At 36.6% G+C, this 16,412-nt stretch overlaps 1 protein-coding gene across 1 annotated transcript in view; it reads right to left on the reverse strand.

Annotated features, from left to right (window-relative positions):
• LOC148953111 (WD repeat-containing protein 55 homolog) overlaps positions 1 to 16,412 on the reverse strand; it is a 56,733-nt gene that overhangs the window by 35,636 nt on the left and 4,685 nt on the right. Inside the window, exons 2-3 of the mRNA XM_089088302.1 lie at positions 14,335 to 14,805; positions 11,145 to 11,340 (exon numbers count right to left, since the gene is read on the reverse strand). Of these exons, the coding sequence (XP_088944428.1) occupies positions 11,145 to 11,340; positions 14,335 to 14,794 (656 nt within the window). The 5' untranslated portion in view covers positions 14,795 to 14,805. The remainder of the gene's footprint in view (positions 1 to 11,144; positions 11,341 to 14,334; positions 14,806 to 16,412) is intronic.

Consider the following 16,412-nt stretch of genomic DNA (forward strand, 5'->3'; position numbering starts at 1 on the left):
GCAAACTAGTCATCCCAATTCATATGTTACAGACAACAAACACCAACGAAAGACTAAGAAATCTAGCCCAGAAAAGTCAAAAGTAGCAATCAATCCATCCCAAATCATATTTTTCAGACGACACACACCGATGAAAGACTAAGAAATCTAGCTTAGAAAAGCCCGAAATAGTAATTTACACATCCCAAATCATAGGTTTCAGACAACATTCACCTATGAACGGCTAAGAAACCTAGCTCAGAAAAGTCAAAAATAGCAAACTAGTCGTCCCAACTATAGGTTTTAGACAACAAACACCTATGAAAGGCTAAGAAATTCAGCTCAGAAAAGTCAAAATTAGCAATACAGCCATCACAACTCATAGGTTTAAGACAACACCCACCTATGAATGACTTCGAAATCCAAATCAGATAATTCCGAAATAGTAATTTGTATATTCCCAAATCATAAGTTTCAGACAGCATTCACCTACGAAATACAAAGAAACCTTAGGTTAGAAAAGTCTGAAATAGCCAAGTACTCATCCCAAACTCGAAGTTTCAGACAACAAACACCTATGAGTGACTATGAATCCTAGCTCTGAAAAGTCCAAAAAGCAAACTATATCTCCCAAATCATAATTTTCTGAAAGGACACACCTATGAAAGGCTAAGAAATCTAGCTCAGAAAAGTCAAAAATAGAAAATTAACCATCCCAAATCATAGGTTTCAGTCAACACACACCTACGAATGGCTAAGGAATCCTGCTCAGAAAAGTCAAACAATAGCAACACACTCACCCCAAATCATAGGTTTCTGACACCACACACCTATGAAAGACTAAGAAATCCGGTTATGAAAGGTCAAAAATAGCAAATTACATATCCCAAATCATAGCTTTCAGACAACACTCACCTATGAACGGCTAAGAAACCTAGATCAGAAAAGTCAAACATAGCAAACTAGACATCCCAAACTATAGTTTTCAGACAACAAACACCTATTAAAGTCTAAGAAATCCAGCTCAGAAAATTCAAAAGTAGCAAACAAACCATACAAAATCATAGGTTTCAGACAACACACACCTATGAAAGACTAAGAAATCCAGCTCAGAAAAGTCAAAAATATCAAACTACATATCCCAAATCATAGGTTTCAGTCAACACACACCAACGAAAGACTAAGAAACCTAGCTCATAAAAGTCAAAATAGCAAACTACTCATCCCAAACTTTTGGTTTCAGACAACATTCACCTACGAAATACTAGAAAACCTTAGCTCAGAAAAGCCTGAAATAGCAAACTACACATCCCAAATCATAATGTTCTGACAACACATACCTATGAAAGTCTAAGAAACCTAGCTCAGAAAAGTCGAAAATAGCAAATTACACATCCCAAATCATAGGTTTCAGACACCACACGCCTATGAAAGCCTAAGAAATCCAACTCTGAAAACCCCGAAATAGTAATTTACGTATCCCAAACTATAGGTTTCAGACAGCATTCACCTACGAAATACTAAGAAACCTTAGCTCAGAAAAGTCTGAAATAGCCAACTACTCATCCCAAACCCGAAGTTTCAGACAACAAACACCTATGAGTGACTAAGAATCTTAGCTCTGAAAAGTCCAAAAAGCAAACTACACCTCCCAAATCATAGGTTTCAGTCAACACACACCTACGAATGGCTAAGAAATCCAGCTCAGAAAAGTCAAAAATAGCAAATTAACCATCCCAAATCATAGGTTTCAGTCAACACACACCTACGAATGGCTAAGAAATCCAGCTCAGAAATGTCAGAAAATAGCAAACCACACATCCCAAATCAGAGGTTTCAGACACCACACACCTACGAAAGACTATGAAATCTGGTTATGAAAAGTCGGAAATAACAAATTACATATCCTAAATCCTAGGTTTCAGACAGCACTCACCTATGGACAGCTAAGAAACCTAGCTTAGGCAAGCAAAAAACAGAAAACTAGACATCCCAAACGATAGGTTTCAGACAACAAACACCTATGAAAGGCTAAGAAATCCAGCTCAGAAAAGTCAAAAGTAGCAATCCACCCATCCCAAATCCTAGGTTTCAGACAACACACACCTATGAAAGACTAAGAAATCCAGCTCAGAAAAGTCAAAAATAGCAAACTACATATCCCAAATCATCGGTTTCAGTCAACATACACCAACGAAAGACTAAGAAACCTAGCTCAGAAAAGTCAAAAATAGCAAACTACACATCCCAAACTATTGGTTTCAGACACAATTCACCTAGGAAATACTATGAAACCTTAGCTCAGAAAAGCCTGAATTAGCAAACTACACATCCCAAATCATAGGTTTCAGACAACACACATCAACGAAAGACGGGTGCACGGGGGGGGGCACAGGGAGGGTCTTTGGGGGTCCGGAGAGACTTTTGGGGACGGGGGGGCCTGGGGGGCACTGGGAGGGCCTTGGGGGGGCCGGAGGGACATTGGGGGGCCGGGGGAGGGCCTTTGGGGGTCCGTTGGTCCTTTGGGAGCTCGATGGGCCTTTGGGGGGCCCGGGGGTGTCCTTTGGGGGTCTGGGTGGGCCGTTGGGGGCCCCGGTGGTCCAGTGGGAGCGTGGGGGGCCTTTGGGGCACAGGGAGGGCCTTTGGGTGCCTGGAGGACATTTGGGGACCGGTGGAGGGCCTTTGGGACCCGTTGGTCCGTTGGGAGCTCCATGGGCCTTTGGGGGGGCCCGGGGCTGTCCTTTGAGGGTCTGAGGAGGGCGTTTGGGGGGCTGGGGCTCTATGGGACCTTTGGGAGACCATTGGGGCCGGTGTAGGGCCTTTGGGACCCCGTTGGTCCTTTGGGAGCTCGATGGTCCTTTGGGGGGCCCGGGGATGGCCTTTGGGGGTCTGGGTGGGCCTTTGGGGGCACCGGTGGCTCTTTGGGAGCCCGGGGGACCATTGAGGACCGGGGGGAGGGCCTCTGTGGTCCGGGGGGCCCTTTGGGGGTCCGGGGGCCCTTTGAGGACCAGAGGAGGGCCTTTGAGGGTCTGAGGAGGGCGTTTCGGGGGCTGGGGCTCTTTGAGAGCTTGGGGGACCTTTGAGTACCGGAGGGCTTCCTTTGGGGTGGGGGGGGGGGATGGGAACCCTTTGGGGTTGGGGTAGAGGACCTCACAACACTGTTCAAATGGAACTTGTGTATTATAACGAACACAGAGTTTCACCCTCAAATTCTCTTCTAAAACCTTTCTTAAAATCTTCTTTCAAATGGCTCAAACTGTTATGCCAAAATAATCCCATAAAATAGATAAAACGGTTTTACCCAAATAATCAATAAACTTAATTTCAGCGTGTTCCTGGTGTTTGGCATATCTATACTAACGCATTTCAAATTTCTAGGAAACCGTGTCCTACGTTAATCTCTTCATCTCATAAATTTTCCTAGCTAAACTATTAGGGTTTCGTTAGAATATCAATTTATCTCTCTGACTTAAAGCTCCGTGAAGCCGTATTTAAAAATAGAATTTCTATCTCTTTAGACTCCCGCATAATTCCAAGATAACATGTGATGTCCATTATGATTCCTGACACTAAAGATCAATGAAGCCCTATTTAAAAATAGAATATAAATTTTTCTCTCTGTCCTAAAGAATGTTTATCCCTCAGACCTAAGATTAAAGAAGCCTTAATGTTTCTTAATTCTCCCCTTCGTGAATCAATAATTTCCCCTAGCGATTATGTAAATCAAGTTCACAGTTGCTATTTCTCAGGTTAAGCTAACCAAACAACAATGAAGCCATGTTTGTTTCTTAATTCCCCCTTCCTCAGACCTTAGATTAAAGAAGCCTTAATGTTTCCTAATTCTCCCCTTCGTGAATCAATAATTTCCCCTAGCGATTATCTAAATCAAGTTCACAGGTGCTATGCTCGTGAATCAATAATTCCCCCATCGTTTATGTAAAACACCCCTCATGTCATTCGCACGTGACCAAACAACAACAACAACAGATCGATTGACCTTGACACACCCACATTAGACTCGATCGATAATCCTTGAATAAATTATGTCCCGTCATCCCCACGCTCGTGAATCAATAATTCCCCCATCGATTATGTAAATCACCCCTCGTGCCATTCGCACGTGGCCAAACAACAACAGATCGATTGAACTAGACACCCACACACATTCGAATCGATCTAGAAGCCTTGAATAAATTATGTCCCCCATCGATTATGTAAATCATCCCTCGTGCCATTCGCACGTGGCCATACAACAACAGAACTATTGACCTTGACACACCCACAATAGACTCGATCGATAATCCTTTAATAAATTATGTCCCCCATCGATTATGTAAATCACCCCTCCTGCCATTCGCACGTGGCCAAACAACAACAGATCGATTGACCTTGACCCCCATTAGACTCGATCGATAATCCTTGAATAAATTATGTAAAAAATGTTGTAGGTGGCAGCAGGGGTGAGGGATCGGAGTCAATAAGGCCCTTCTACTAACAACCATTGTCGCGCAAAATAAGAGCAAAATGCAATCAAACGCTAATACTAACGGTTTAAATTGGTTTAGAACTTAAAAGACACTTTTTGAATCGCCTGAACTGGTGGTGGCATGCCCTGACGTGGTGGTGATGGCACGTTCAGGCACAACCCGATCTGGTACCCGGTGGCACATTCTCCCTAAACATATATGGTATAAGCCCATACAAAATGCACGGTCATTATACCTAGTACTAAAGTTTATAGAATATTTCAGTCATGCATCAACTACAAGGGACAAACTATGAGGAAAAAACACAGTGGCCTCCTTGTCGGAAGAGTTACTAAAGCCCTAAAAAGTGTTCTATTTCACATTTCTCGTAAGCTAACTTCATGCTTTTCACAACGTTACTAGCGCGAAGAGCAAGGAATTACGGAGGGGACAGCCCCACTCATATACAGAATAATTTCTGCGTTTTAAGTTTTATTGTTTTAAGTTCAGTATTCATTCAGGCTTTGAACTGGAAGGTCACAAACAAGTTTTAACTTTGAGCTTAATGAGGTTGCACAAAAAGTTCAGCAAGTGATTGTTAAACAATTCAAATAGGATTTTGTTTCGAGGATATTAATTGGTGAAAAAACATATGCAATAAAGAGAGATTCACATGATTTATTGTTCATTTCTGTTTGTTCAGCTTGAAACATTACTAAGGACAGTTTGGCTGACTTTTGCTATCCAGTTGCTATCAGGTGAACATCTAAAGCAAATTAAATATATAACGGAAACAAGGATTATAAGTTGACGGAATTTAAATTATATTGTGAAAGTTATTGGAATTTATTTGAACTTGACATTTCACATGTGCAGAATTCCAGCTGTTAACATATTGATTGCAACCATGCGTTTGATTGATTAAGCCCTTGCTTGGGGTGCCTAGTGTTAATGACAAGTGGATTTACGGTTTTCTAAGTGGCCCTTCCGATTGGTTTTTTTCTATTTGAAATTTGGATTATTTGGAGCAGTTTTTATGAAGAGGGGTGAAAGCCGTGCCCAAATTAACGGTGGCTTAGCAAATTGCACGTAATGGACCCATGTGAATAAAAAAAATTGTCCTTAATGAAGTAAGCAGTTAATTAAATTTAAATTTGTTGTCTGGAAATAATCATGGGACGTAAAAGAAAGTAACCTCGTAATATTGGTGATGATACAGAAAACACTCGGAGGGGAGAAGGGGAATATGATCTCAACGTTACTGCTAGTAGCACTGATTCTACAAATAAATTCACGATTTCAGCAGTTGTGGAGAGTCTAAATACTGTAATAAGTTTGGTAAAAGAAAATGGAAAAAAGCTAGTTCTTTAGAAAATAGGATTAAGGGAATTGAAGATAAAGTGGCAAATTTGGAGATATCACATGCGGGATTTGCAAGGCAGCTGACTGAAAATGATGAGCGAGTGAGGCAGCTTGACCAAGTCAAAGAATCTCTTAAGAATCAAGTAAAAATAATTTATGATGATTGTGTACCTCATAGTAAAGAGTCAGATAATTTGAGCATGAGAGTGGCCAGGCTGGAGTTTGATAAACTGGGAAAGAATATTATTTTTTGGAATGTCTCTTGTGAATCTGAAAAAAATACGAAGGATATCTTCAAAAGTATTCTTACGGAAGGACTAGAAATGGCTCCAGTCCCACCATTCAAGGTAACCCAAGTGAGTGAGCAACAGAAATTTATTCGTGTTGAAGTATCTGATAAAAAATCGAAAATTGATATTTTGAAAAATGCCAAGAAATTAAAAGGTAAAACAGTGTCGTCGTTCCGTGATATTTACCTCAGTGATGATGTCCCAGCTGAAGTTCGCAAAGCAAGAAATGATTTGTTGATTAAAAGGGTAAAATTACGCAAATTAGGAATAGACGCTTGGATCTAGAAAACTTTTCCGCCTGTGTTACTTTTCAATCGCCCCAACGGAACACGTGCTAAATACTCACCAGACGATTTGATTCCTGAACTTGATTATGCACCGAATAATCAATCATTTCGTAACCAACATAGCGGCAATTAGTGAAGCTTAAGAGAAAAAATAATTGTTCGAATTCATGTTCCCATTGATTAAGAAGTAGCTGGTGATTAATTGGTGATAAAAATAAATTTTGGCGGGAAATTGAAGGAGTTCATGGTTGATGGTTCATATAGTTCATACTTGATTGTTTGTAGCGTAGAAGAAATGTAAATATGGGAAGGCACCCAATATGCAGGGCGTACCCTGTTGAGTTATTGTTGTTGTTGTTGTTGTTTTTTTTTTTTTTTTTTTTTTAATATTTCTTTCTTCTTTTTATGGTGTTGTTATTTTTTTATCTCATTATTATTATTGGTGTTATTATTGTTATTGGGCAGCATGTAATAAATTTATATTTAGAGTGTATTGAATTGTGTCCCCTGTGGAGTCGTACTCAAATTTGTCTATTTGGTTTTGATGTTGGATGAAAGATTGGAGTCTCCTCCAGGACAAATTAACGTATTGGGGCTGGAAAATAAGAAGGTAAATTTTGAAAGTAGGTATAATGAAATTTTTGACGGAAGTGGTGGGCCTGGTGGTTATTATAGGTTGGAGTTTGAAGATTCTAAATATTTATTCGTAAACCAAAGGCAGATGGCATGTAGTAATTTTTCGAACAGATTTAATGTGTTCCATTTGAATTGCCAAGAGTTGAATTCAAGTTTAGATTTTATAAATGAAATTTCCAGTTTATCTCTTTTTCAGGTAATTGGACTGACTGAAACTTGGTTAAATGATTATAATTCGGAACTTTTACATATTTCAGGTTATAATCTTTACAAGAAAAATCGTCAACTTCGCCGACACGGGTGACTGGCAGCGTATATACGTTCTGATATACGGGCAAGTGTCCGAGAGGATATTTTAATATATAAAGAAATGGTTTTTGAGTCTTTTATTTTGCAGTTAGAGCTGTCTGTACGTTGTGGTTATGTTCTGGTTGTATATAGGCCACCGTCAGGATCTCTTATTGAGTTTTATGAATTACTTGAAAAACAATTAGAAAAGATCCCACATCAAAGTCCTATTTTTATAATTTAAGATTTTAACATTTATCTATTGGATAATGGATCAATTACAGACCGATTTTTAAATTTGATAATTTCAAGTGGATGAATCCATGCTATTTATATTATTACTCGTTTTATAAGGACGTCATCGAAATGTCTGTATAACATATTTTCAAATTATATGTTGGGTAGTCCAAGTGTTCTTATAAGTGATACTTCTGATGATTTTGGTGTATTTGCAAGTTACTCGGTATGCGTTGATAATAAAAATTCCACAAAGAAGAGGTCTCAAGCTGAGGATGTTACTCAATAAAGATGCACTTCTGAAATGTAGAAATGAGCTAGCCAATAAGGATTGGAATACAGAGTTTTCAGTCTCTGCAGATATCGACTCTAAGTTCAGAGTCTTTTACCAAATAATTAAGCAATCCCTGGAAAATGCTCTAAGAATATTAACAACAATGGAAGAAAACCTTCGAAGAAGCCTTGGATTACTCCAAGTTTATTGAGATTGATAAATAACAAGAAAAATTTGTATGCGAAAAGGGTATGTCATCCCTGCAATGTAAATGAGCAAATTTATAAGAGTTATTGTAATGCCCTAAACAGACTCCTGCAAAGAGCTAGACAAGATTATTATAAAATAGAATTTGAAAAAGCATCTGGAAGTCCATTGAAAACATGGAATGTGATAAAAAGCACTTTGGGACAATCATCTGGAAATTTCCCTCAGGAAATATACCGTAAAGATGGAACCAGCCTTACAAATCAAGAGGAAATTCGTGAAGAATCTACTAACCATTTTTCGACAGTTGGATGGAGAGTGAAAGAGTCGATTATAAGCAAACCAGGCGACCAGGCTTTTCAAAATTAACTTCATAAGGAGATGGAAATATCTTTAAATATAATACCAGTTAAAGAATATGAAGTTCGAAACATTGTTTATTGTATTAAAGGTACCGCTTCTGGCTCTGATATTGTTTCAATTAGAGTAATAAAAATACTTTGGGATGTGATTGCTCAAACTTTTGTTTCATTAATTAATCAGTGTCTAAAAGAGGGAATGTTTCCGAGTTGTTTTAAATCAGCGAAAGTAATACCAATACATAAAGGAGGGAATACTGGTGATGTTGAAAATTATAGACCAATTTCGATTTTACCCATTATGTCTAGGATACTAGAAAAATGCTTTTCGGTCAGAATTTATCAATATCTGGAAAACCAGAGAATATTTACTCCTACACAATTTGGATTCCATCAAGAACGTACTACTAAGCAAGCAAATGTATATTTGACTAGCATTATTAATATGGCGCTGGATAATGGGTATAAAGTGGCAACTGTATTTATAGATATTGTAAAGGCTTTTGATACGGTCAGTCATGATATTCTGTTAATGAAGTGTGAAATTTATGGGATTAGGGGTTCAGCTCTTTCGTTTTTACGTTCTTTTTTGTCTTGTAGAAAACAATATTTTCAAATTGGTAATATGAGTTCTGATAAAAATTGTGTTGAGTGTGGAGTTTCATAGGGTTCGGTACTTGGGCCCTTATTATATAAAGTTTTTGTGAATGATCTTCCACAGTCTGTAAGTAGACTGGAAAAAAGAATGAGTGAGATCGTCAAAAAGGATAGCGCGGCTACAGTGCCTATGTTTGCTGATGATACTTCTTTAGTGGTGATCGCAAAGTCAGAGAGATTGCTGCTAGAGAGTGTACGAGAATTGCTAAATGAAGTTTCAAGATGGCTGAGAGTGAATCAGCTAAAGGTGAACCCCTCTAAGAGTAATTTTCTTATACTTTTGAGGACATCGAATTGTTATCCATGGATACAGTATATAGCATATGAAGATGGTATGATTGCTCGGCAAAAGGCAGTGAAGTATCTGGGCATTATTATAGATGAGACTCTCAGTTTTTAATCCTATACTGAAACTTTATTCTAAATTCTCTCACGTAATTTGGGGATGATTCGTAAACTTAAATATATGTTTCAAACAAGTATACTTATGCTTATCTATTGTTAATTAATCCACCCCTATATTTTGTATTGTTCTTCTGTATACATGGGTACATTTTCTTCAATTATTAATCCTGTGCAAATTATCCAAAACAAGTCTATTAGAGTATTATCAGGAAAATCAGGAAGAGAATCGGTTCGAGAAGTATATAGGGGTTTTAGGATACTGCCAGCGGCGGGTCTTCATCATTTTTATATATTAGTATTTATGTATAGATACAATATAAAACAACTGCCAGAGTGCTTTAATGGTTGGTTTTACAGCCGATGGAATATACATAACCAGAATACTAGGGGTAAAAATGATTATTATACTCCACCTATAGTATCTGCCAGGTCAACGTTTTCTTTTGTTATAAAGGGTATAAATTTATGGAATAATTTGGATAATCATATGAAGAAACTAGAATAATTTAGTGGTTTTAAAGCAAAATTGAAAGAAAATTATTAATTATGCATGAATTCTAGTTTTTTTTTGTTTTGGAGGTAACTTGATTTGATTTAATTTAAATTAGGTTGTAATTGCTTGTTGGTTTTTGAGTGCGACCCCACAACAGGAATATTGTATAGAGTTGCTGTCCCTGTACTATTATTATTATTCTTTATTTATTTTTTTCTTTCTTTTCTTTTCTCTCTTTTTATCTTTCTTTCTTATTATAGTGTATTTGAATGATGTTACATGTATGTAATATTTTTTTTTTTTTACCTGTTTCACCCCACGTCAACCGTTAGGTTTTGGGTGAATCATATTGATCTTTGTATTTAAACTTTTTGTTAATTAAATATATCACTATCACTATCACTATTGTTGTTTCTAGCTTCCACATAAAAAAAACTTGTTTTGTTTTTGTTTAATTGTAGTATAACATTGCTCTTGAGCTACAGCCTTCCTGTCTATGGCAGTGAGCTGAAAAGAAAATCAAACCCAAGATTATAACACAAGGAGTTTACTAGGCAACTTAGAGCCCTATAAGTCCGAGTGTTTTGTAATAAAAATAAAGTTAAAACAGCTTAGAACAAGAAGAGGGGCTTAGGGGGCATGACTCAATATATTTACGATAATTCTATCTGTTGAAAGTCTTAACGCTGGCTTTTACTTTCATTAGGAATAACAGATTTGTTTTTCTAATTCAATCTGATTAAAAACCAAAATTTGCCCTATTGTTCAAACTATTTTTTGTAATATTAGAAGTGAAAATCTTGATACAAATTAGCCTATATCAATAATTTTTAAAAGGAGATTTAATGTCCAGATCTACTTTCCTCGGGACAAAACTATCGACATGTGATAGGAAGCATTCACAGCCAAGCTTACTGAAGAGACCGGAAAATGATCTGGCATTATAGGTATGCCATTCTTACAGTTACTTCATTGTTACAGATATATATACAAAGTCAAAATCTGAGGGGGTGAGTATATCTGGACATTTATGCACCAAGTCAATAATATTCACTCTAACCTGACGTATGGCACAAGCGATCCAAATAGTTTTTCCTTTGTTTTCTGAATTCCATTGTACTCTCCCTTATTTATTAAAAAAAAAACATTGTGCCTGCATTGCTCTTTGCTTAGGCAGCGCTATTGCGCTGCCAATGATCCTTACATTAAAACAGATCCATCCATATCTCCAACAGCTATCGCTTCTTTATACGGGTGGAAAGAAATTGCGGAAGCTTCGGTCTCAAGAGTAATTGGTCTGGGATATCTGCGGGCCTTGGGCTCTGCGGCTTTTCTTATGGCAGTTACTACTTCGTCCTCGTCTGAATCCGATTTATTTTCTTCTTCTGGATTATCGAATTCTTGAGAAATTGAAAGACTAAAGTTACAAACTGTTCAAACAGCAATCCAACTTAAAAAAAAAACTACGTTGAAATAAACGCTTTAACCTGGATCAATAACACCACTTTTTCAGGCAAAAAGTTTAATGTCTTATTCGCGGGATCCCCCCTATTCTTCTCTCGGAAAATCCTCTCTGTATAAAATTCAACCCCTCCCCGACAATCCTCTCCTGGATAATTCACCCCACGTGTAAAATTGAGCAGCCTATAGGAAATTAAGACAAATAAAATAATGAAGACAATTAGGGATAGAATATTTTACCTATATTCCAAAATGCACGTAGAATCTATGGTGTAGAATCAAACAGTTCGTGGTAAAGAACTGTAAGTAAGAGGCGACTCGAGGCGGTAACTAAACATCAAAAAAGGAATTTTGATAACAATTAATAAATACATGTACATTTGTATATGTCGTCGTAATACATTTCAATACATTTGTCGTCGTATCGAACGAGTCCTAAAAGATCGAATAGAGAGTTCATTCGAACGGGAATTAAAAGTTCTAGATCCTTTTTAAAGTAACCAAAAAGACGGAGTCGTGAGAAAGCGGCGTTTTCTGCAATTTGTACAATTCTGCCAAACTACGACTTTGCCCCATGAAGGACCAAGTTGCAATTGATTTAAAATTATGGAACAGCCAATCGATTCAAAAGCATAAACAAACTATATTTCGAGCTTCCCAGTTGTAGAGGAAGTAATGCCATACGTTTGCGCATTCGTTCCTGAAAAGTCACGAAGTCCATAAATGTAAAGGTACTTCAGAGTGGAAAACCTTCTGAAGCACACCTAGTGGACAATACTCAATAATTTTTGTGAATAGGGCTTTATGAATTTTTGAAAACTTTCTTTGCTTAAAAAATTCCTTGCATATTTGGAATAAGGAGCTCTGTCAGTTTTTAATTTGTTTGGTTCTGACTTAGAGTTCAACTCCTCGTTTTTAAATTAGAAAAAAAAGCCCCTCAAAGGTACAGACGTGAAAACCTTCTGATATACGACTAGTGGACACATTCTCTATCGCAAGATACTGCACTGTTATCATATACTATAGTTGTTGGTAGGGGCATAACGTACAGGGTAGGGGGGAGACCCTCCTCTAAGATTTTTAGCCAGATGGATGAAAAGTTTGAGTTGGCGATATAGTGGCGCGAAGCGCAATGATTTTAATGGATATTTTTTTTATTAGAGCTAATGGGCTGATGGTAATATAAAACATAAAATTAATGAAAGATCAAATTCAGTTGGCAAAGAACAAAAAATGAAGCAATTTTTTAATAGCAGCATCACTCACATCAGTGGGTAAAAATTACCATCTAGTGGGTAAAATCCATTACCCCCCTCCCCCAAAAAATATTTTGGCTAATAACGCTCCTAGTCAGTACCAGACCAAGTCCACGGGAAGTAACTACTTGTACTTTTTAGTCCCAGTCTGTTATCTCTGTGCACTTCCGTCATAGGGCCACTCTTCTACAGTTGCCACTATTTTCACATTTTCAAATTAATCTCTTTAACTTTTATCTTACCCCGCTATGATAAATCAACACAAAAAAAGAAAAGAAAAAACAAAATTAAAACAACTGAAGATGTAGAAATAGATACTATAAGATGTTCTACACCATACATTCTGCCTATATTTTGAAATATAGGTAGAATATTACAAGTCATAAAAGACAGAACCAGATTATGAAAACTGTGAAAGTAAAAATACAGAATTTATTGAGAAGCCATCCTGTTATGAATATCTATCTATAAGTTTTTTAACACTTTTTTATGCGCACTCAAAAATAACCAAACTAATCAAGATAAAAACATGAAAATGTATGCAGAATAGTTTTGGCACCATCAGAATGGAAATAAGCTATAAAAAACGAAAAACATAAGATGACATGACATGACAGCCTGAAATATGACAAAATAATGGCAAATGTGTGAGAGCTGAAGGCCTGAGCTGTCATCCATAGCAAGCAAAGCAAACTAAGGTAGGCTACACGAGACTATATTTGTGAGGCTGTATAGTCCACTCATTAAGAAAGTGTACTGATAGACCCTTGAAACTTGGGAAGATTATGTTAGAGCCAAGCATATGTATAAAATGTTCATACAACTGCGTGGGGCAAACTGGATAACTCCCAAGCAGTATATATACATGACAAACACTTGCAAATTGTAAACACTTTGAAATTTCTATGGAACTTTGTCTTAAAGGCTTCCTTTCGTACTGTTACTACTAACAACTCACCAAATCACCTGAGGCCAACACAGCTACGCATGCTCCTTCTCCATCCCAATCTATTCAAAGCCTCCTTCTTAACACTATCCTAGAAAGTTCTCATTTCCATTAAATCTTTCTTTACATCTTCCCACCCAGACCGCAGTCAACCTACTTTCTGTTTAGCCCTAGACAATTGGCCAAAAAGGCAATCTGTCATCCTTCATCTCCAGAACAAGTCTTAGCCATTTCAACCTTGCTCTTATTATAGCCCTTAATCCTAGAAAAGGGGTATAGAAGCTTAGTGTCTGCTCTGACGAGTTCCCTTTCAGTATTCTATGAGCATTGGTTCAAACTTGTCACCCCCTGAAAACAATACCTTTATATAGCAGGCTGAGACTCCCAAAACAGCAGTGACATTGTAATACTCTACAAAAAATAAAAAAGATTTAATTACCATAAATCTTGTTAGAATTCCTATTATTGGGCATGTCTAACCACAAATAGAAACTTGGAATAGCATATATGTTCTGTCAAAAGATTGCTAGAATTGTTCTAGGAATCTGCATTATTTCCAAGATTCCAATCCCAATTCTAATGTTTGAAAAATATTTTTTGAGGATAGGCATGAACGAAGGGGGATTTGAGGTCAAATACTCACAAGATTTCACAATTTACTCCTTCATTTTTAATATAGCTTGCTTGTTTTTTTCCTCAAACAATAACAAATAATCAAAAAAGCTATTTACCATGTGGCTCTGCTGTGTTTCCATCTTTTTCTTCACCAGAAGAATCTGATGTATCCTCCCAGTCACTATCTTCACTGACTTCACTACCAACTTCGTCATCAACATGTTTTTCAATACTCTTTATGTCATTTGCTTCCACCTCTTCAGTCTTTTCACTACTTTCCTCAACAACTTCCTGAACAAACAACTCTTCATCAGAGTCATTTAAATCTGAATTGACAATGGAATCAGATACAGCTCCACTTTCATCATGAATATTGCTTTTCAAAACAGTCAATGCAGATTTACCATTGTTTTTTGTTCCACCTTGTTCTTCATTTTTTGGCTTCTTTAATATAGATATCAATCCACTGGAAGATGTACCATTTGTTTCCTTTTTTTCATTTTTGGTGCTTTTCTTGGAGCCTAAATATACCTTTTTGCTGGTAACTGGTATATTTGGTTTCTTCCTTTTGCCCATTTTAAATTTCCCTGGAATATAAAATTAGATAAATAAATTAAAAGCCTTGGACGATATCAAAACATCAGCAAGATTAAAATATAGTCTTATACAGCAAGCATAAAATATAGTCTTATATAGCATATTAAAATATAGTAAAATATAGCAAGATAAAATATAAACAAATTGGTTGAGAAGAAACAGCCACACACACCTCTGTTCTTCCATACTTGCACAGATTGACTCCCACTTTTGATCAAGAATTTAACATTTGAGTACAGTTGTTTAACCTTGATACTACAATCATACTTGGCTTACTTGGGGAAAGTAGAAAATCAGATCTGTCAAAAATCCAAAATTATGGAACAGGATCCTTGTTCAATATTCAGTCTAATAAAAACTTCTAAAAGTTGGTAATGAAAGCTACACTTGAATGTGAGCTTTGATGGCCCTTAAAAATATCCACTTTAACAAAATTATGACGAATTTCAATTGTCTCTTTAAACCCCTCTTCCAAAACATGTTGCTTCTAGTTTGACAACAACCCTTTATCTACCTTCTCAATAATTTGCTTCTGGCGAAAGTTTAAGACTGAACACATATATACAACACCCATTTTACAAGGGAAAAAACTTACTTAGCTGTAGTTAAGATTAAATCCAATAATTGTTGCCCTTATAATTTTTTATTTTTTTTTTATTTTACAGTTCAAAGTCAAAGTCCTGTTTTTGATTCTGTTAAAATTCAGCAATCCAAACTAAATGGTTGGACATTAAACTCATAACCAATGCTCAATTCTGAAGGAGTAATAGTCACTAGGGACTCTCTGATTCAACCTCCATACAAGCATCATTTTTTCCACATAATTATTTTTAGGTACTTATCATGTTTTGATTTGGGACAGTCATTCTACAATCTTAATGATTTTTCATGATTAAGTTGAATCTCCATGGTTTCAACCCAATGCTATTTTCCTACTTAAACAATGCCCTATATGACCCCCAGGAATGACCAATTTTTAGCAATAAATTCTACATTTGTACTCCTAAATGTGAGAAAAAAATGACTGGAGTATTTTTTACAAAAATTACCATTGGTAATCAAATGAAAAATAGCCTGTCACGCCGACTCTTAATTTCTAAAAATCACTATTCAAAGATGCAAAAAGTAAATGAAGATATGCATGGCACATAGTTTGAAACATCTCAGGAGTTAATTTCTTCAAAAATTCCCGGTTATACAGCCATAAATGTTCCAAGGGGGGGTTAATAGTTGTTGAATGTATTTGTAAAAAAAAGACATTAACTTTTATATTATTTGAGAAACTGTTCTGTTTCTCTCCTGTTTTTTTCTTGACTATACCCTAGATTTGTTTTGAAGACCCTTCTCTACATTTTTTTTTCCCAACAAATTTACACACAAGTGAGAAATAGGTCAGTAAGAGTATTTTAGTTTAAGCATCAATTGGACACTATACAGAAAAGGTTTTTGTAAACCTGTAGGCAAATTATTTTAAATGAGAGTAAAGAGTGCAGCAAAGGTTCATGGGTATTAATATGGAACCCCAGCTATTTTTCATAAGGAATAGCTTTGTATTGGTTCATTGAGGCCTCCAGAGTTTGTATAAAGAGACACATAA

This window comes from Artemia sp. Qi Xiang Cuo, chromosome 4, assembly GCF_049724085.1.
Source record: "Artemia sp. Qi Xiang Cuo chromosome 4, ASM4972408v1, whole genome shotgun sequence".
Classification (NCBI taxonomy): Eukaryota; Metazoa; Arthropoda; class Branchiopoda; order Anostraca; family Artemiidae; genus Artemia; species Artemia sp. Qi Xiang Cuo.